Source organism: Dromiciops gliroides, chromosome 1 (genome assembly GCF_019393635.1).
Source record: "Dromiciops gliroides isolate mDroGli1 chromosome 1, mDroGli1.pri, whole genome shotgun sequence".
Taxonomy (NCBI): Eukaryota; Metazoa; Chordata; class Mammalia; order Microbiotheria; family Microbiotheriidae; genus Dromiciops; species Dromiciops gliroides.
Genome location: NC_057861.1, coordinates 544,183,295 through 544,204,777, shown reverse-complemented (window position 1 = coordinate 544,204,777; position 21,483 = coordinate 544,183,295). Strand labels below are relative to the sequence as shown.

The following is a 21,483-nucleotide window of genomic DNA, read 5'->3' as shown; positions in this document are numbered from 1 at the left end:
TCTGGGAATTTATAAGTCCTTAGTTCTTCCAAGGTGGTATTATTTAAGGAGAGGTATATTGACCACTCTCCTGGCCTGTGCTCTGGTCTGCAAGGAACCACAGGCCTGATTCTCTTCCCTGGAATCCCAAAAAGAGTCCTGCTCCACTGTGGTCGCAAGCTCTTGTGTGCTTGTGCTTCTCCTCTACTTGGGACCACCACCTGGATCTGAGCATGGGCAAAACAACAGAGTCATGCCTCAGCACCAGCAAAGAGACCCCTATAATCTCCCCCTGGCCAACCACTCGACCCCCTCACCATCTATGGGCTGAGTTCCAGAAGCAGCTGCTGCCACCACAGCTAATTCAGAGATTCCCAAGGCCTGGTTTTCTGGGGCTGGGTCTGCACTGGCACAGCCTGCACTGGGCTGTACTCCACTCTCACCCTGGTACAACAGACCTTTCCTGCTGACCTTCTAAGTTGTCTTTGACTGGAAAATTATTTCACCCTGTCCTTTTGTGGGCTCTGCTGCTCCAGATATTGCCCTATGGCATTATTTGAAATTATTTGGAGAGGTCTTGGGGAGAGCTCAGGCAAGTCACTGCCTTTCCTCTGCCATCTTGGCTCCACCCACACACATATCCTTTGATCCAGTAACACTGGCCTCCTTGATGTTTCTCACACAAGACACTACATCTCCCAAATGAGCATTTTCCACTGGCTGTCCCCCATGGCTGGAACTCTTTCCCTCTTCATCTCTGTCTCTTGGCTTCCCACAAGTCTCAGGTAAAATCCCAGCTTCCAAAAAAAGATCCTCAACACTAGTGCCTTATTATCTTATTTATACATAGTACTTGAATTTTGTCTCACCATTAAACTATGAGCTCCTCAAGAGCAGAGATTGTTTCTTTGTTTACTTTTTGCTCTTTTTGTATCTCCAAAATTTAGTACAGATCCTGGCCAATAGTAAGCATTTAATAAATGCTTGATGACTAACTTACAAGATAAGCACAGTCATACACAACCAAGAATCAAAAAACTTAATTAACCTTTATATAGTACTTAATATGTTCCAGGCAAGGCCCTGAATTGACTTGGGCAAGTCACTTAACCCTGTTTGCCTCAGTTCCTCATCTGTAAAATGTGCTGGAGAAAAAAATGGCAAACCACTCCAGTATCTTTTCCAAGAAAAAAAAAATGGAATCATGAAGAGTCAGATATGACTGAAATAACTGAACAACAACTGTTCCAGGCCCTGTGCTAAGTGCTTTTAAAATGATTATCTCATTTGATCCTCACGATGATCCTGTAAGATAAGTGCTATTATTATCTCCATTTTATAGTTGAATAAATTTAAGACAAACAGAGATCAAGTGACTTGCCTAAGGTCACACAGCGAGTAATTGTCTGAAGCTAGATTTGAACTCGTCTTTCTGACTCTAGGTCCAGCACTCTATCCCACTGTACCAACAAGATGCCCACTTTTGTGATTGTTCAAGTATTATCATAAGAGAAGTATTTCTCAACGTATATATTTCCTGCAAGGATCCTTTTAGACCAAGGCAAAAAACTTTGAAAGGTCACTGTTCAAAATATTATCTTTGGCTGGCAACAAGAAGTCTAGAACTGTCTTACTAACCTCATAGGGATTCCCAATCTGAATATTTCAACTGAACCCTCTCACATATGTTAGGGATACTGAAACCAGAACAAAAATCTCAGTAGAGATATACACATATACAACTCTGCCAAGATTGATGGCAACAGCTTTATACCCTATCTGGAGATCTTTGAAGATGAGCTATATCTGCCTATTGACTTGTACTTTATATTCTCAGAGAATGAAGAGACTATAGAAACAATCAATTTGCCCCCTCAACAGAGAAAAACTAAAAGCTTATCACCCAACTCTACATTAGCCTGAAGGAATGCTGCCAGAAAAAAATGATGGTGCAGTGCTTGAGTTTAATAGCAAGATACAACAAAGTGACAGAATTTCGTTAAGAAATATTTCAGTAGGGGCAGCTAGGTGGCGCAGTGGATGGAGCACTGGCCCTGGATTCAGAAGGACCTGAGTTCAGATCCAGCCTCAGACACTTAACATTTGCTGGCTGTGTGACCCTGGGCAAGTCACTTAACCCTCATTGCCCTGCCCAAAAAAAAAAAAGAAAAAGAAAAGAAAAGAAAAAAGAAATATTTCAGTATTCATGGGACACAAAAGTAAGCAGATCTATTAGAAAGCTACTCCATACCTAATTGTGGATTAACTGGGCAACTTGTGGGTTTAAAAAATAGACCCAAAGACTGTCAGGGACCTACAAAGACCAACTGACTACTCATTACCCATAAATTAGTTGGTTGGACTCCCTGCTGGGCAAATAGAAACATTATAATTTACTTCAGTGGACTCTAAGCAAAAAGAAACTTGCCCGCCAATCATGCAAAAACTGCCCCTAAGTGACTCAGAAACACATTCTAAGTGAAGAAGACTCTATATAATATAACCCCTAACCACAACTTCAAGTAATAGAAGAGGGTGAAGCAATACCTTTTCTGCGTAGTACTTCAGCTATAGACTCCTAGGTTGCAGACACACCCCCAAAGAGTAAAGCAACACTGCTACCTAGCCTGGATTTTCCACAAGTTTGGGTTTATACTTCTAATGAGGCTTATTATCAGATCATGCCATAATTTAGCCCAGGCTTAGGGGGTAAATAGCACAAGTCACAGTAGAGAAAAATATATTTGATCACTAAACCAGACTAACAACAATAATACTAATGTCTTATATGTATATTTGTATATATGTACAAGCCATGAATTAGCATGTATATGGCTCGGTATTCAGCCAATTAAAAATTATTTTTAAAACCAAAAATGGTATTTCAAATACAAAGGACATTGACAAATTACTAGGTTAACTATTATAACTTATTTCTATAATCTTGAGATGTTATTTTCTCTAATAAAAAACTATCATTAAAATAATGTAATACATTAATTAAATGGTCAAAAATCTAATAAAAAATATGAATGTTTTCCAATGTAATGTCTGCCTTCCATGTAATTACATGTATTCATTGATATATTGTTAATTACTGCATATTTTGAATTTGCTTTTGTTTTATATATTCTTGATCATGGTTATTTATTTTTGTGCTAGATTCATACCTGTATAAATTATGCCAGCTACAATATAGTGCTGCCTTTCACTCTTATCTGACCTTGTAGAGCTTATGGTTCACTAGACTGTCAAAAAGGTTCATAACATTATTGTCCCTCTAACTTTCTGGATTTCACCACCATGCCCCAACTGTCTTCTTACCCTGGAATATACTTGTACCTCAGAAGAGCCCTTCTCCCATTATTGTGTCCCTCTTAGAACCTCCATCTTGAGGAAGGACCTAGACCACCCATCCTTCCTACCTCTCCTGGCTCTGTTTTGGACTCTCCAGACTTTGCCTTCACTAACTGATGTTGTTTGCACAAAGTGAAGTGCCTCTTCTCCCTTCCCCCTACTTTTTTATCTAGAAGGTCTTATTTAAAGTTTTTCTTCTCTTTAAGTTGGCTATTTGCTTTCGTGATTAGTATCAAACCTAATAATGTTTCATTATTTGTTGCATATGTGTAGAAAGTTATGGCATGCACACATTCTAAAAGTATGGACCAGAGGAGGGAGTTCTCTTTCCCTTCAACCCTCACAGACACCTGGTTATGCTAACACAATCCAGGTAAAAGAAAGTTTTTAATCATTAATATATATGGAGCCAAATTAAACAGCAGAGTAACAGGGGAAAGCCTTACACATATGCCTGAACAATATTAGCTTGTTTCTCCTTTTCTCTAACAGTTGTTTGGGGGGGGGGGAGGGAGTGTCACTAAGAATCATGGCAACCCAATGGTGGCTGAAATTCCATTTCACTTTCTAACTCTATCTCCTTGTATTAAAACATTCTGGGGGGCAGATAGGTGGTGCAGTGGATAAAAGTCCCGGTCCTCGATTCAGGAGGATTCAAATCCAGCCTCAGACACTTGACACTAGCTGTGTGACACTGGGCAAGTCACTTAACCCTCATTGCTCCACAAAAAAAACAAAAAACAAACAAACAAAAAAAACCATTCTGTACCTCAGGCACATTGACTTATGGGAAATGGAATCCTGGGAAATTCTCCAAATAAGAGATCACATTCTATGCTCAGGGATTCAGGGGAATGTAGTCTTCAGGTAGACCAATAATTTTCAAATTATCTCTCCTGGACCTATTTTCCAGGTCAGCAGCCCAGAATATACATCACATTGCCCTCTATTTTTTTATTCATTTGGATTTGCTTTATTGTGTCTTGGTTTCTCCTTGCTTCCATTTGTTCAATCCTAATTCTTAGGCAATTATTTTCACTAGGGAGCTTTTGTACCTCCTTTTCCATTTGGCCAATTTGACTTTTCAAGCTGTTGACTTTTTTCTCATGTCTTTCCTGCATCACCCTCATTTCTCTTTCCATTTTTTTTTCTACCTCTCTAACTTCATCTTCAAAGTCCTTTTTGAGCACCTCTATGGCCTGAGACCAATTCATATTTTTCTTGGAAGCTTTATATATAGGGGCCCTGATGCTGACATCTTCCTCTGAGGGTGCACCTTGGTCTTCCTTGTTACTGAAGAAACTTTCTATGGTCCTCACCTTTCTCTGTCTGCTCATCTTGCCTTTCTTTTACTTGACTTTTAGCTCCTTAAAGTTGGGCATTGTTTCCAGGCTGTACTATCCCAAGCTTCAGAAGTCCCAGGTGGTATGATTTAAGGAGGATCAGGTTCTTCACTCACCTGGCCTGTTCCCTGGTCCATAGATGACCCCAGACCAACTTGCTAATCAACCAGCTTTCTGTGTTGTGGTTGTCAGCTCAGATAAGCCTGTGCCCCTCCCCCACCTGGGCCACTGCTACTCAAGCCTACCTCCTGGTTCCCAGCAAGGGTGAAAAACGCAAGTTCTGCCTCAGCACCAGCATAGACTCCTGTAGTCTCCCCCCTGCCCAGGGCTCATCCCTCTCACCAGACTGTGAGCTTAGTTCCAGATGACACTGGTGCTTCAGCTGATTCAGAGGCTCTGGGGGTCTCCTTCTCTGGTGAGGCCTTCCTGGGACTAGATCTGTGTCAGGGTGACTGTGGGGTTGGGCTCCACTCCTGTCTCAGCATAGCAGCTCCCTCCTTCTGACCTCCCAAGCTGTTCCTGATTAGAAGATGATTTCAGCACATTCTTCTGTGGGTTTTGCTGCTCCAGGCATTGTCCTGTGGATGTTTTTTTGGAGCGATTGTGTCATGAGTTCAAGAGCTCACTGCCTTTCCTCTACCATCTTTCAGGAATGTATTCTTTAATCAAATATGCCTGTTATATTTTCTCTCCTTATTTTTGTTCTCCTTTATGATTTCATACCAAAAATGAGTTTGACCCAAACTTGTGATTTTGGTCATTTGAGAACCTCTAAGTTATTCTCCTGTCTTGTGCCTCTTCCCAAAGATATAGAAATCAAAAAGAAAAGAAAAAATATATATAGAAATCAGAATACAATGAAGATTCTCCTAAAAATTATCTGGTAGTTTAGCTTTTGACAGACTTGTAAAATATTGTTTTGTTTGGTAATATAAATTTATATTTAAATTATGAATGCAAATTTTGCTGATTGTGCTCAAGACAAAAATTTAATTCAATTCTACAACACTCCAACTTTTTATATTTGTGAGTGTTTATACATGTTTTACATAGTTACAGTTTGTTTGTATATATACTATCATGAAGGGCACCATGAGCTTTAAGTCTGTAAGAGCTGGGTTCATATTGTACCTTTGATACTTATTAGCTATCTTATTATGGGCAAGTCATTTATCCTCTCTGTACCTCAGTTTGTTTACTTGTAAAATTAGTGTAATAATACCTGTAGTAACCTACCTCACAGAATTATCGTGAGGCTCAAATGAGATAATTTATGCAAAAATGTTACCAAGTTTAAAAGTCATTTGTTATTACCATTCTCTGCCTTTTTTCACTTAACATATCCATCTTTCCACTTATTGACAAAGTCCATATTCTTGTCATTCTTAGTAGCTTTATCACATTTCATTGTGTTATTGTAGCCGTTCTCCTGTTGTAAAGTAGTAAGGCTGTTTCTAATTCCTTGTTATAAATTCTGCTGATATTAATAGCTTCTGACAACTGCCTCCCTCAATCTGCCCTCTCTTTTATCAGTCCCCCTTCCTTTTCTTTCCCCTTTCTTCCCCTGCTTCTACCCTCCCTTCTATCACTACTACCCTTTTCCCCTTACCGTTTTACTTTCTTAAAGAGTAAGCTAAGTTTCTTTATCCAAATGGTTGTATATATTATTCCCTCTTTGAACCAAATCTGATTAGAGTAAGGTTGAAACAATGCTCACCCCTCCCTTCTTTCCCTCTATTGCAATAGGTTTTTTGTGCCTCTTCATATGATGTAATTAACCCCATTCCACCTCCCCTTCCTTCCCTTCCACTTATCCTCCTTTTCTTCTGCCCCTTAAGTTTATATCATCACATCAAAGTCCATTTAGTAACTATACCCAAATAGAGATACAGATCTCAATAATTAAAAGTATTATCTTTCTTCATAGGGATGTAAACATTTTAACCTTATTGAAAAACTTTTTTTCCCTGTTTACCTTTTTATACTTCTCTTGAGTCTTGTATTTGAAGATCAAATTTTCTGTTCAATTCTGGTCTTTTCTTCAGGAAACCTTGGAAGTGTCCCCTATTTCCTTGAATGTCCATCTTTTCCCCTGAAAGATAATGCTCAATTTTGGTGGATAGTTGATTCTTGGTTGTAATCCAAGCGCCCCTTTCCTTCCAGCAAAGCTTTGTGATCCTTTAATGTTGAAACTGCCAGGTCCTGTGTAATCCTGACTGTGGCTCCATGATATTTAAATTGTTTCTTTCTGGCTGCTTGTAGTATTTTCTACTTCACCTGATAATTCTGGAATTTGGCTACAATATTCCTTGGAGTTTTCCTTTTGGGGGGGTCTCTTTTAGGAGGTGATCAGTGGATTCTTTCAATGATGATTTTATCCTCTGATTCTACAACATCAGGGCAGTTCTCCTTGATAATTTCCTAGAATATGATGTCTAGACTCTTTTTTGGATCAGGGCTTTCAAGTAGTCCAATAAGTCTTAGATTATCTCTCCTGGATCTATTTTCCAGGTCAGTTGTCTTTCCAATGAGATATTTCACATTTTCTTCTATTTTTTCAGTCTTTTGATTCTGCTTGATGGATTCTTGGTGTCTCATGGAGTCATTGGCTTCCATCTGCCCAATTATAATTTTTAAGGCATTACTTTCCTCAGTAAGCTTTTGCATCTCCTTTTCCATTTGGCTAATTTTTCCCCATTTGGCCAAATGTATTTTTTAAGGAATTGTTTTGTTCAGTTTTTCCCATGTAACTCCCATTTCTTTCATTTCTTTTCTGATTTTTTCTTTTACCTCTCTCATTTGATTTTTAAAAGCCTTTTTTAGCTCTTCTAAGAAGGCTTTTTGGTCTTGAAACCAGGTCATCTTCCCACTTGAAGCTTCATATGTAGACATTTTGACAGTATTGTTTGTGTTTTGGTCTTCCCTGTCCCCATAGAAGCTGTCAGTGATAAGGGTCCTTATCTGTTTCTTACTCATATTGTAGCCTATTTTTAAACTTTTAAAGTTGAGGTCTGCTCCTAGGTCACAGGGGCCACTGTTGCAAGCTTCTTGTGCTAGAGGATAAGGGCCTGGTCACTGGCTTTCTGCTCTGAGGCCTCTGTGGCTTTCAGATTCCTCACCACCTTGGGCTTGCTCCCTGTGCTGGGATGGCTTGGCCAAGTTATGTCTGTCCTGTGGGTGATTCTCTAGCTGGAAGTCTGCCCTCCCAGCCAGGGCTGGCAGGTCTCACAAATAGCCTGTTGTGCCACCAGCCTTCTGAGTCAGGACCAAGGAGCCTCAGTTGCTGTGCTGTGACCAAGAGCCTCCTGCTGACTTGTCCAGACCCCCTCCATGGTGTGCTACGTTGAGCTATGTATGCTGCAGTGCCCTCCCCTTTCATCCTGGTGAGACAGACCTTTCCTAAAGTCTTCTAAATAATCTCAAGTTACCTTCAGCAACCCAAATGTTGGTTGAGAAGAAACCTAAAATGTAAAAAGGTTTTAACAAGGGGCAGCTAGGTGGCTCAGTGGATAGAGCACTGGCCCTGGATTCAGGAGGACCTGAGTTCAAATCCGGCCTCAGACACTTAACACTTACTAGCTGTGACCCTGGGCAAATCACTTAATCCCAACTGCCTCAAAAAAAAGGTTTTAAGAAAAAAAAATTTATTAAGTCATTTAGCAAAGAGAACTGGAAAAAAGTGTGGCTCACTACCCCTCAGGCTTTGAAAGTTGGACATTATTATATAGCATTCAAACAAGGGTGCAAGGACAAGCAGATGAATGGCCTGAATATAGGCATTTAAAAAAAAAAAGGGATACATAGGTTGCTTGAGACATATCGACAGGTAAGCCTAAACATTGAATAAAATTTGGGTGAAGCCAAAAGAAAAGCTTTTGGTGAGGTCAAAACCTCAGACCTAGGTGGGATACAAACATTCCTTTAAGCAATCTCTGGCTCACCTTGTCTCTGGGGTCAGCATGACCTAGACATCCTAAGTGAAGCAATATCTAGCCACTCAAGGCTAGATTCAAACAGTGTGATAAATAAGAAGGTTTATTCCTCACAGTTCTCCTCTTTGGGGCTTTTAAAGCCCAGCATTCTTATATTAGTGGAAACATAACTACAAAAGCAAAGATATGGGTTACGGTTTCAAAGGAAATTCATTAAAGTAACCCAGGTCAGTGGAGATGTACTCCTCACTACCCATCTTGTCTAAAACTTGTTAGAATTTCTTTAAGAAAGCATAGTGGCCAGATTGATAACATATAACAAACTTCTTCTAATGTCTCATGGTTAAAGGAATCAAATTGAGTAAGCATCAAGGGCTGTAAGTCAGAGAACTAAGACTGGGAAACGTGTGCACTTGACAATACATGAAGATTTCCCAGGCATTGAAAGAAAAAGCAAAGAAGAATGCATATGACGACAAGTATCACAGAAAAGACAGATTCATAATCCTTTGTATCTTACAGTGTCACAAAGTTGAATAAATTTATTTAAGCAGAATTTAAAAATTCATATATTCATTAAGAAACAAACCTAGTTAAACAGGCTCTAGGCAAACTAAGGTTGCAAATTAAACTACATTCAGAGGGTTCACAATGAACTGATTGAGAGGGGATATTACATATGACAAAGATAACAGAAAAAAAATACTCAGTGTCAGGGAAATCCTGGGGGAGCTAACAAATAACTGAGTCATTTTGGGTAACTCAAATTCCCCTTTGGTTTCTACCTGACGAATACCAAAGTTCTATTATTCTATAAATCAGGTTTTCATCAGGTGAAGTTAATATTAACAGAAGACAAGCTTTTAGTTAACCAAAAGTTGCAGTAGCAGTGGCCCTGATCTGTGAACAATAAATAAAAGGAATCAAGATACATCTCTTGCAGGCAAACATAAAAGCACAAGAAACACCAAAGCAAAAAGCAAGAACCATCAACACCAAGCAACATAAAGTCTCTGTTCCTGGTAACCTATTCCTAATGTTACCAATCAGCACGTTTCATCTTGAGTCCCAGGTCTCCATTGTAGCCATCTAGTCCCTGAAACACTTTTCCCTAGAAATTCTGGAATAGGCCTTATGCTAAGGAATTCCAGAGGGGTATTCCTCCCAGTATATGTTTCCCTAACTGCAAGCCACCTGCAGAGGTTCCCTAACTAATGCTACCACAACCTGCCAGTGACAAGAAACTTAGTAAGGCCTAATACAGGCTCTTAAATTTGATTTTCCAACAATTAGTTCATGTTGTGAAAATCAATTCAAACTTTATGGAGCTAACCTTATTAATAACAGAGCTATTAGAAATCTATAATTCCTCTGAAAGTTCAGAGAATTTCAATTTAGTTCTCACACACCATTTGCTCTTTCTTTATTTGAACCCTGTACCTAATCTGAATAATGCTATCTACAAACTGGAAGAAGAAACAATCCATGAGGGCCTGACTTGGAAAATAAGCCCTTTTGTCTCTTAATATTATCACACAGACTTCAAAACAGGAAAAGACATGATTTTAAAATTTATTTACACTTATTAATGCAATTTTCTATGTAAAACTTTAATCCAATTTTGAAAACTTATGACATCTTTGTCCTATCCCCCCCTTTGAGGAGTGTGTATGTACATATGTATGTACAATGTGTCTGTATATGTATATACATGTACATAAATAGGAAGTGAGGGAGAGATACACATTTCATATGGAGAGAGGAATATAAAATAATATATATATACATATATATTCTAAAAGAGGTAAAACTGCAGACCCAGTGCTACACATAAATGCCTAAGAAATCATTTACTTAGTTGCTTAGGATTGGAAGTTGAAACAAATAGAAATTACAAATTCACAATACTAAAATTAAAAATAGTAAGATTTGCATCCTATAGTAACTCAAAGGGCAGCTAGGTAGACAGTAGACAGAATATTGGGCCTACAATCAGGAAGATTCATCTTCCCAAGTTCAGATCTGGCCTCAGACACCTAATACCTGTGTCATCCTGGGCAAGTCACTTAACCCTGTTTACCTCATTTTCCTCAGCTAGAGAAGGAAATGGCAAACTACTCCAGTATCTTTGGCAAGAAAATCCCAAATGGAGTTGTGAAGAGTTGGATAAAACTGAAACAACTCAACAACAAATAGTAACTCAGAGATGTTCAAGTATTGTGAAAACAAGATTCATCATATATATCATATATTCAAAAACAAAAAACTTTTATAGTTCATCTGCCTTGGTTATAGAAATTTGCTATGAAAGGAATAAAGAGGGGTGTGATTATAACAATGTCAAAACTGTCCCTTCAAGGGCACAGACTAACCGTAGCAGTTTGATTACAGTTAAAAGCCATGGTTAACCTTTGTTTTGGAACAGCCAATCATACAGCCAAATTCCATTATCCCCAAGGTATCAGAGTCAGACTCAGAATTAACCAGGTGGAAAATTTTCCTATTCAGAAAGAAAATAGCAGAATAGTGAAACTTAGTCAAGAGAATCCTACAAATGCATTCGCAGGGTCTTCCTCTTGACCTTCTCTGGCAGAGGCATCTACCTGTAGCAGTTCTCAGATCACATTCCCAGCACTTCTAAGCCCAGTGTCCCATCACACTGTACTACCTAGATACTTATAAGAGTTTTTGTTAATAAAAAATCAAGAAATAAGCAGTTTAAGTACCACAAAAAATATAATCAGGATCACACAAGACTTGACAGTTGCTATTTAATGAAAGAAAATCTTGAAATACAATATTCCGGGGGGCAGCTAGGTGGCGCCGGCCCTGGATTCAGGAGGACCTGAGTTCAAATATGGCCTCAGACACTTGACACTAGGTGTGTGACCCTGGACAAGTCACTTAAACCTCACTGCCCCACCAAAAAAATGAAAAAAGAAAAGAAAAGAAAAAGAAATACAGTATTCCAAAAACCAAAACAGAGAGGTTTACAACCAAGAACAACTTACCTTATAAAACTGAGTGTAGGGGGCAGCTAGGTGACACAGTGGATAAAGCACCAGCCCTGGACTCAGGAGACTTGAGTTCAAATCCAGCCTCAGACACTTGGCACTTACTAGCTGTGTGACCCTGGGCAAGTCACTTAACACTCACTGCCTCACCAAAAAAAAAAGAAAAAAAAAGAAATTAGTTTAAAAGGGGCAGCTAGGTGGCACAATGGATAGAGCACTGGCCCTGGAATCAGGAGTACCCGAGTTCAAATCCAGCCTCAGACACTTGACACTTACTAGCTGTGTGACCCTGGGCAAGTCACTTAACCCCAATTGCCTCACTAAAAAAAACAAAACAACCAAAAAAAAACTGAGTGTAATCCTATAGGTCTAAAAATTGATCCTTTAATGGAATAGAGGACTTTCAAACATTTCTAATGAAAAGAGCCTACTTAAATAAGAATTCTGAAATACAAACACAGAAGTCTAGAGAAACTCAATGTAAATTTGAGCGTTTAGAAGCAGCTGTAAGATGATAGAGTACTAACATTTTAATAGAAGGAAAAGAAAGAAGTGCCCCTTGAAAATTTCATGTTTTCAAAAAGGTATTGAGGGAGTTATATTATCTAAGAAAAATGGAGGTAGGGAGTATTGGTTCTGTTCTGAGGGGTTTAAGTTGACAAAGAAAAGGTAAAATAAAAGGGATGTACTTGTGTGAAAAAGGGAAGACCATTGAACTTGCTATTATAACTGAAGTGTGTGATAAGAGTATACAAACATGGAGGAAGGAGTAGAGGTAATGAGCATCAGATAAGCCTTACTCTTATCTGAAATGGGCAAAGAAAAGTTGAACACACAGAGTTTGGTGTAGAACATCAAACTTGACAGGGAAAAAGGTGTAACTAGTGTGGCCAGGAGGCTAAAAGGGAGGTAATGGCAGGGAAGAAATAGTCCCAGCAAAACAAACTTAGTGATCCTAAATAGAGATTATAAAAAAACAAAAGAAAAGAACTAGAATCTAAGGATGGGAAGTATCTTAGATTGTAACTTTAAAAGACTCTGATCAATGCGATGAACAGTGCACTTATAAAGAAGCATGCCACCCACCTCTAACAGGAGTTGCAAAGGCATTTTTTATGATGACCACTATACAGATTCAATTTACTTGACTGTACTTACTTGTTACAAGTCCTTTTTCCTCTCTTTAATTCAGTCTTTATTTAGGAAGGGGATGGTTAGGATTAATTATGCCAAACAAAAAAAGGGTCCTTGTAACATTTTTAATGTACAAAGGATAGAACAAAAGGAAATTCAGGGTGGTTATCTAAATTCAGCATAAAAATATATTTTTTAAACTTTTCATCTAGTAAAATTTTTAGACCTTGCATTTTATTGCTATAGCCTTTGAAAAGACAAGATCACTTCCATACCAGGATTAGTTACTATAGTTGGACTTTCAGAAGAGAAGCTATGCAATTAGTATGGTTAATTGATACCTATTTATTTCCCAGCTGTTTCATGAGACACCCATAGAAACTGTCTGAGCCAGAGTACAGATTTCTACAATGTGTCATGGGATTTTTCTTTAACTGACCTTGGTCCTTATAAAACAACATCCCCCATAAAGAAATTGGACCACAATATGAGTCCTCAAAGAGGATCTAGAGAATGAGCACAAGTCATGGAAGAGGATTGTGAGAAGACTATAATGTCATAATAAGCAATATGAATTGAAGATCAATGGTATATTCCTCTCAATTCTTTTATATTCTTCTCTCTGGCTGAAAAGGTAGGAAATAACATAGGCAGTTAGGAAATAAGATTCATTTGTCTTGGAACATCCGGTCTCAAAGCCTGATGTCTAAACATTAAGATTTGGGAAAAGGAATAGTATAGTTTCTTTATCATCTTACATGCAACGATTTGTGGATTTCCCCCATAGGAACATAGATGTTAAACTATAAGGTACCTCGAAAGGCTTTCTGTTCCAACCCCCTGTACAAAATTAATTATTCATAACTATAACTAACCTGGAAAATTATATATAATTGGATTTATAAAAAATTATGATTATATGAAAAATGATAAATTTAGAAAAATTATAATTGGGCCGTAAGTCCCTTCGTGGTCGCCATTAAAATGTAAAAATATTTTTGGTGACTAGCTTAATTTTGCGGGGACTGATCTATGGATGACTAATTTGGGGACTTTTGACTATTTGGCTATCTGACTGCTGTTAATTTAATATGGGCCGTTTATAAAGTTCCACCACACTGTTCCCAAACTGATAGACTAAAGATCAAGAAGCCTCTTAACCAAATAATCAAAGCAGAGTTTATTTATGAGATACTATTTAAAATTAGGAATACAGGGAAATAAAGTGTACAACCTGACTGCTTTCCTGTGGGCTCTTTCCACTGCATCTCTTGCATCTCTTTCATACCGGCTGCTCTTTGAACTTCTTGAATATAATAAGGGCCTTAGCCGCCTCCAGCCTCAGGGCACGTTACACTTTCCCTAGTTTGTATTAAGGCCTATAACCTTGTCAGACCCAGCTCTCCTTTTCTGAACCGAACTCTCCTCTGTCTGTCCTTGTCCGGGCTCCCCTCTAGTCAGCTTCTCTCCTAGTCCGTCCTGCTCTAGTCTGTCCCCCTCCTTTGCGCTCTAGTCAGCCTCCTTCCTTTGCGCTCTAGTCAGCCTCCTTCCTTTGCGCTCTAGTCAGCCTCCTTCCTTTGCGCTCTAGTCAGCCTCCTTCCTTTGCGCTCTAGTCAGCCTCCTTCCTTTGCGCTCTAGTCAGCCTCCTTCCTTTGCGCTCTAGTCAGCCTCCTTCCTTTGCGCTCTAGTCAGCCTCCTTCCTTTGCGCTCTAGTCAGCCTCCTTCCTTTGCGCTCTAGTCAGCCTTCCTCCATTTCCCCCCTCTAGTCTGTCTCCGAGTCTCCCTCCTCCTTTTTCTATCTAACTCCCAGGTCTATATATACCTTTTCTTCTCTCCACTCAAATCTCGGGGCTTCCTTCACCCCCACAGACCAAGCTAATCCGCCAGCCAGAGCTGCAGCTGGTGGGGGGGGGGGGGGTGCGCTCCAAGTTTCACGTGCCTCAGCACAGGCTATCCAGGATCCGCTCAGGTCAGAGGGAGCTGGGGGCTTTTTTTTCCCCCCCAGCTGTCTGACCTGGCGGCTTGTATAGCCCACGGGGCTTTTTCACTCAGCTGAAGCTGAGGAGGAGGGGGGAAGACCCTGAGGGCCTAAGGCTTTTTAATCTCAGCCTAAAGGTAGGGTCCCCAAATCAAAATAAATTTCCACAGTCCCCCCTTTGCTTCGAAAAGAAACACGTAGTGTTTCCTTGATGAAGCACCAAAACAAAGTACCATAACCTATGCTAGAACACAATGTCAATAACAACACAGGAAAAGAAAATTGTCCAGAGGGGCAATCCCTCATGGACTTGCACTTTGACAATATCCACAGAGGGAAGGCCTCTGTAGAAAATACACATTACAGATGGTGTATATAGGGAAAAAAATGAAAGTGTCCATTTAAAGTCTTTTAAATCTTGTCTTCAAAAGAGGTGTTGTGATGTCATCAGGGGAACTGGACTCTGGTCAGGACTCTGGTTGTCTCTGGAACTGCTGGCTGTCTCGATACTGCTGAGCTTTCACTAGTCTTTAGTACAGCATTGTCCAAAATTATTCAATTTAAATAATGAAAGTTCTTCAAAAAGCAGTGAAAGTTCTTTAAAATGTACAAAACAAATCTGAACTTTGTACTTATACAACATATTGGAGTCCCCCCTTTTGGAGGATGTTTATATCCATAAGCAATAGAAAATTGAGGCAATACATCAATAACACTTTTTACCATTATATGTCTGGATCAAGGCCAAATTTAGTAATGTGTCTGTGATGACACTTGAAAATGTTATGGAAAGGTTACCATACCACATCATGTGGTGCATAGACATCCAATAATTGTGCTAGGCCTCAGGTGGATGGATTCTAACCATGCCACCAGGCAGAATGAGGAGAAAAAAAAATTAAGTTAAATCAAGTTCATGGGCTTGTGCTTCCATGACACCAGACTATTTTTGGAGTGAGAGATGTGCCCTATGTAGTTGCTATTATCAGCAAACTATGAACTTACTGAATGTATTTGGACTAAGGGAATCCTGCCTCCAGGTTTCGCTGAATGGCTGTTCTCTCAGCCTCCTCAGGGCATCTTACGTGTACTTGTCTCTCCTCCTGTTTGTACATATATTTTCACCAAGGCCTGTATCGTGGAGTGGAGTCATCTCCATAAAGCTCAATGTAAGAGTAATTTGATCTCTGAAATGGTAAGTTTCCATAATTTTAAAATCTGATATTAATTTCACCAAAGAAAATATGATGGTAAAATACGTGTTATGTTGCATAACCAAATACACACTTGCAATATATACAGTAATTCCAAACCATACCCAGAGTCAATTGGGAAAGTGGTATAATGACCAATACAACAAAATTACTACTCTTTCACTAAGGATAATAAAAGCTATATACATAGTCGCAATGACATATTAACGATAAATGAATACAAATGACTGATAATATTAAACATTACAAACTCTTCATTAGACAAATAAACCACATCATCTTGTTCATGAATTCTCTCTTTAGTACAATGGCAATAATAGATACTTAAATTGATAAACAATTCATCAAAAAAAAACCATCAGCATACTTGAAGTGAAAATCAACTTATCAAAAGAACTTAAACATTAGCAAGATTCAATGTCCATTAATTGTCCTACGAACCAAATAATAGGGTTCAATAACCCTTCTTTGAAGTTAAAGGTCCAATAACCCTTTTTAAAAGTTAGAGCCATATACTCTTTGTGAAGAAGTTCTTTTCCTACAAATGGTGCAGGTGGAATGAGATGATGAGGACCGAACTGGGTCCAAGCAGGAACTGGAACAGCAACACTAGCAGGCCACGGTGCCTACTTCAATTCTGCCACAGCTGAAAGATACTAGGAATCCAGCTGTAAAGATACTTGGAAAGAATTTTTTGTTAGAGCCACAAGTGGCTTAGCAATTTTACCAAAACAAGGTATCCATTGCCTGTGATACCCAGCTGCTCCTAGAATGTCCCTTAGCTGCTTTTTAGTTAATTTTGCCACGCTTTGGGCTTTTAATAAGCAATAATAATAATTGTCCCCAACTTTGAGGATCACATGAGGTTTGTTATTCTGGGGAGGAGAATGGAATGGAATAAAAGTATTAATGTATTTAAAGTCTAGAAAAATAAAATTTTCAGTATTTACTGTTGTCCATTCCTCCCCTGTGCACCGTCATTTTTCCATATTTCCCTGATCTTTATCCTTTTGAGAGGGTCTGTGACTGTTCTCAGGTTGCTGCTTTATATTTCTCTGAAAAGGCCTATACCTGTTTTGACTCTGCTTGTTTGTATCTCCCTCATAATGTCTATATTTATTTTGATTTTGCTTATAATAAGGCCTATAATTGCCCTGATTCTGTCCTTCTGTACCTTCCTGATAGGGTCTTCTAAAGTTATTCTGATTTTGTTGATAATAAGACCTGTAATTGCCTTGGTTGTTCCCTCTTTGGAAAAAATTTCTCTGATTATTTCTATTGCCCCTAAAAAAGTCTTTAAGGGTTTCAGTCATTACCTGTCTCAATTCATACCTTCTGGATCTACACTCTCTCAACAAGTGTCCTTGTTTTCCACAATATTGACACACTTTAGGGGTTTTATATTGATTTTTAACTGTTTGGCCTGAAAGTGCAGGTGCTAGGATGCTTCTGCTTTTAGGCTTTACAGCATCCTGCATAGGAGGCTTCTGCTGACCTGCTTTTAAAGACTGGTCAACATCTTCTTCTAACTTCAGGTCATTTTTAATAGAGGGAGCTCTGGCATCCCTCTTAATACATGGCTCACTATGGGTACAATTCTTTTTCTCTCTCCAGAGTTGTATAAGAAAATACCATGCTATAATATTAGTAATGGAAAGAAAAAAATATTACAATCACTACAGCTATTATTATATTAGCATAATAAGGGTCAAAATTAGTGAAAATGTCTCCAGTAACATTAACCATGGGATCAGTGGGGAAAATAGACTCACTCATCCCATCATTCCAAAAATTTTTTATAGTATGGATGAGGAAAAGTCCTGTAAGGCCATAAGAAAATACTGAGCTAGTCATTCTTTTAAAGTGAGACAATATGTTGTCCCAGAAAACCCCAACCAAAAAAAGGCAACAGGTAAAACAAATATTCAATCATGGCTCAGTATAAACGGTAAGGCTTTTCTCTGCTAGCAAAAAATCTATAAGGCTTAAGAGGCTTTCAAAAAAATTAAATGAGGCAGTGGGTGGAAAAAAATTTCTTTAAAAAAAATTTTTTTTCTAGTGGCCCTTTAATTTTTTTATTTTTTTATTTTTTTAATTTACCAGGTTAGTAGGTTAGAAACTCCTAGCTGGCTCGCCATTAAATATTGTACAAAAAATTAATTATTCATAACTATAACTAGTCTGGAAAAATTATATATAATTGAATTTATGAAAAATAATAAGTTTAGAAAAATTATCATTGGGCCATAAGTCCCTTCGTGGTCGCCATTAAAATGTAGAAATATTTTTAAATGACTAGGGCTGATTTTGGGGGGACTAAACTGGGACTGTTGACTATTTGGCTATCTGACTTTGTTAATTTAATGTGGGCCGTTTATAAAGTTCCACCACACTGCTCCCAAACTGATAGACTAAAGATTAAGAAGCCTCTAACTAAATAATCAAAGCAGAGTTTATTTATGAGATACTATTTAAAATTAGGAACACAGGGAAATAAAGTGTACAACCTGACTGCTTTCCTGTGGTCTCCTTCCACTGCATCTCTTTCGTCTCTCTTTCGCACCTGCTGCTCTTTGAACTTCTTGAGTACAATAAGGGCCTTAGTCGCCTCCGGCCTCAGGGCACGTTACACTTTCCCTGGTTTGTATAAAGGCCTGTAACCTTGTCAGACCCGGCTCTCCTTTTCTGAACTGAACTCTCCTCCGTCCTTGTCTAGGCTCCCCTCCAGTCAGCTTCTCTCCTAGTCCATCCCCCTCCTTTTTTTAGTCTCCCTCTCCCTCTCCCTCTCCCTCTCGTTAACTCCCAGGTCTATATATACCTTTTCTTCTCTCCACTCAAATCTCGGGGCTTCCTTCACCCCCACAGACCAAGCTAATTGCACTCCAAGTTTCACGTGCCTCAGCACAGGCTATCCGGGATCCGCTCAGGTCAGAGGGAGCTGGGGGCTTTTTTCCCCCCCCCCCAGCTGTCTGACCTGGCGGCTTGTATAGCGCACGGGGCTTTTTCACTCAGCTGAAGCTGAGGAGGAGGGGGGAGACCCTGAGGGCCTAAGGCTTTCTAATCTCAGCCTAAAGGTAGGGTCCCCAAATCAAAATAAATTTCCACACCCCTCATTTTACAGATAAGGAAACTAATGTCAAAGGAGGTAAAACCAACACACCCAAGACGACATAGGCATTAAGAATTAGATGTGAATTTGAATCTACTGACTCTGCCAGTGCAGTGCCCTTTTTACTGTATTACACTATCTCTTCACTGATGATTTAGCTGAAGAGACAAACAGGAAACTCTGGAAGTAAATGATTCACCTTAAACATTCAAAGAACAGTAATTTCCTGCTCTACACAATCCCATTGGATTGGAGATTTTATTTAACACTGACCTGACCGGGGTATTTGGAGAATGCATGCTAGAGTAGCTTTAGTTTACTGCTATAACCCAGTTTCACAGATATTGTTCACTCTGTGCTGTATTAGAGTTGCCCCTTTAGCCTTAGGAGAGGTTGGTGGCCCTTCCAGTAATATTTATTCTTCCCAAGCATAATCATCCCTCAAGGAGAGGGATTATATCTTATTATATGACTCATATTGACTGGCCGTTATGCCTTTCCCATCCTAGGTAACATAGAAGAGTTCCTCTTGAATGGTAGACTGTGCACTGACCGATGCCTTGTTGCAGTTGATATTGATTCCCGAAAAGATAAAACAAAAGTCACTGCTCTTTTCAACAACCAGGCATACCATTCACCTGCAGCAGCCTTGGCATTGGTGGACAACATCCTACTCATGTCACGTTCTGGTACTCGTGCTTCCATTAAAGTCTCCAATAAACCTCAGCCTCGAAGTTCTATCAGAGCTGCAAGGGAAGCATACCATAAGTAGGTATCACTTTCTTTCTCCTTGACTTACGGTTTTCAAATCATTGATAACATCTTCCTTCCTAACATTTTGTACACTTAAATATCATACTGTGGAAGGTAGATACCTACATGAATCAATCTTCCCTGCAACTAATCTGCCTGGGTATACTGATAAGTCTCCATGTCCATCTCTGACAGGGGCAGTCGTGGACATGAAATTGCCTTCAGTTTGTTCTTTGGCATGGCTGCCTTGGCCAGTAGTTTTTGTCTCCTGACAGTCACAGAGAGAATCATTAAGGCAAAGCACCTCCAATTTGTGAGTGGTGTACGAATTATTAATTTCTGGCTCTCTGCCTTCTTGTGGGACCTCTTCAACTTTATCATTCCTTGCCTCCTGCTGCTGGTGAGTATTGGAGGAGTATGTTTGTGTCTCAAAGTCCTTTAGTCCAGGATGGAGCTTCCCCTTCAGACTGTACTGCTCTATTCTTGAAGCTAGCCACAAAGGTTAAGGTTAGCTACAGTGGCTCCTGCTGCTAGGAAACCTTTTTCTGAGCAGCCTCTCTTTGTCTCGTCCCTCAGTTTACTTCCTGATAATTTTGGTGTCTGCAGAAGTCTAGTCCTGGTCCCTTTGTTCACTGATGTGTGCTAGTCAAAAGTTGATGCCCTGGACATAGTTATGTTCATACAGCATCCTTACTCTAATGCCTGTCTTGACGAAGAGGACAAAACAAACTATTACAAGAGTAAGAAAGTGCTGTCTTCTTGGTACTTTTGTTTTCCCTTTGATGAGCCAGGGTTTTTTAAGGTGGTTAAAATAGTTTGGCTGAATAGTAGTTTCATACCCCTACCTTAAAAAGTGGAACTACCACTTTCTAGTTCTAGGGTTCTTGGCTGATATTCTCCTCATTTCTTAACCCGTGATTCCCATCTCCATATTTGGTCTCTTTGTTTTAGGTTGTGTTCAAATTCTCTGGTGTGAAAGCTTTTGTTGTCGACTATCATGCAGCAGATATATTATTTATCTTCCTGCTATATGGCTGGTCCGTCATCCCCCTCATGTACCTGATGAGCTTCTTATTTTCTGGTAGTGCCACTGCCTATGCCAAACTTGTTGTATTCAACTTCTTTTCAGGCATGATCAGTTTCCTCTTTGTCTACATGGCAGAATCTAAAGGTAAGGGTAACAGCACTTACTTTTCTTCTCCCTTCAGCTATCCTCTTCTCATATAAGCCCTTTCCCAGGGAGAAGCAATGAATGAATGAGAAAAATAGATTTTAAGATAAGGAAATTACCAAATAAATAGGCATTGAAAATTCATGACTATCATAAATCTGGCCCAGATTGGAGTAGATGATATGTAACCATCCTTCCATATAGAAAGATTCTCTGATTCCTTGAGGACTCCAGTTGAGGCTATAGAGTTGAGGCAGAATAAATCTTAGTTTAAGAAACAGGCTGGAATGATACACTTTCTTTTTAACCCCCTAATGCAATGACTTATGTAACCTACTTTGCTTCTATATGTATTAGTATTTGAGGAAAATCTGATAAATGTAGTGAGTGACCTAAGAAAGTACAGAGAGAGGATTCTTAGATAGAAAGTCTAAAATAGGATTAAGTTTAGTCAATCTTGAACTTTTTCAGGGGTAACATTCCTCAAAAATGGCACAAA

General features: G+C 39.2%; 1 protein-coding gene across 1 annotated transcript in view; it reads left to right on the top strand.

The window, feature by feature from the left end:
- LOC122751450 (phospholipid-transporting ATPase ABCA3-like) overlaps positions 1-21,483 on the top strand; it is a 161,907-nt gene that overhangs the window by 90,192 nt on the left and 50,232 nt on the right. The window contains 3 exon segments of the mRNA XM_043998512.1: positions 19,570-19,828; positions 20,009-20,213; positions 20,765-20,984. Of these exon segments, the coding sequence (XP_043854447.1) occupies positions 19,570-19,828; positions 20,009-20,213; positions 20,765-20,984 (684 nt within the window).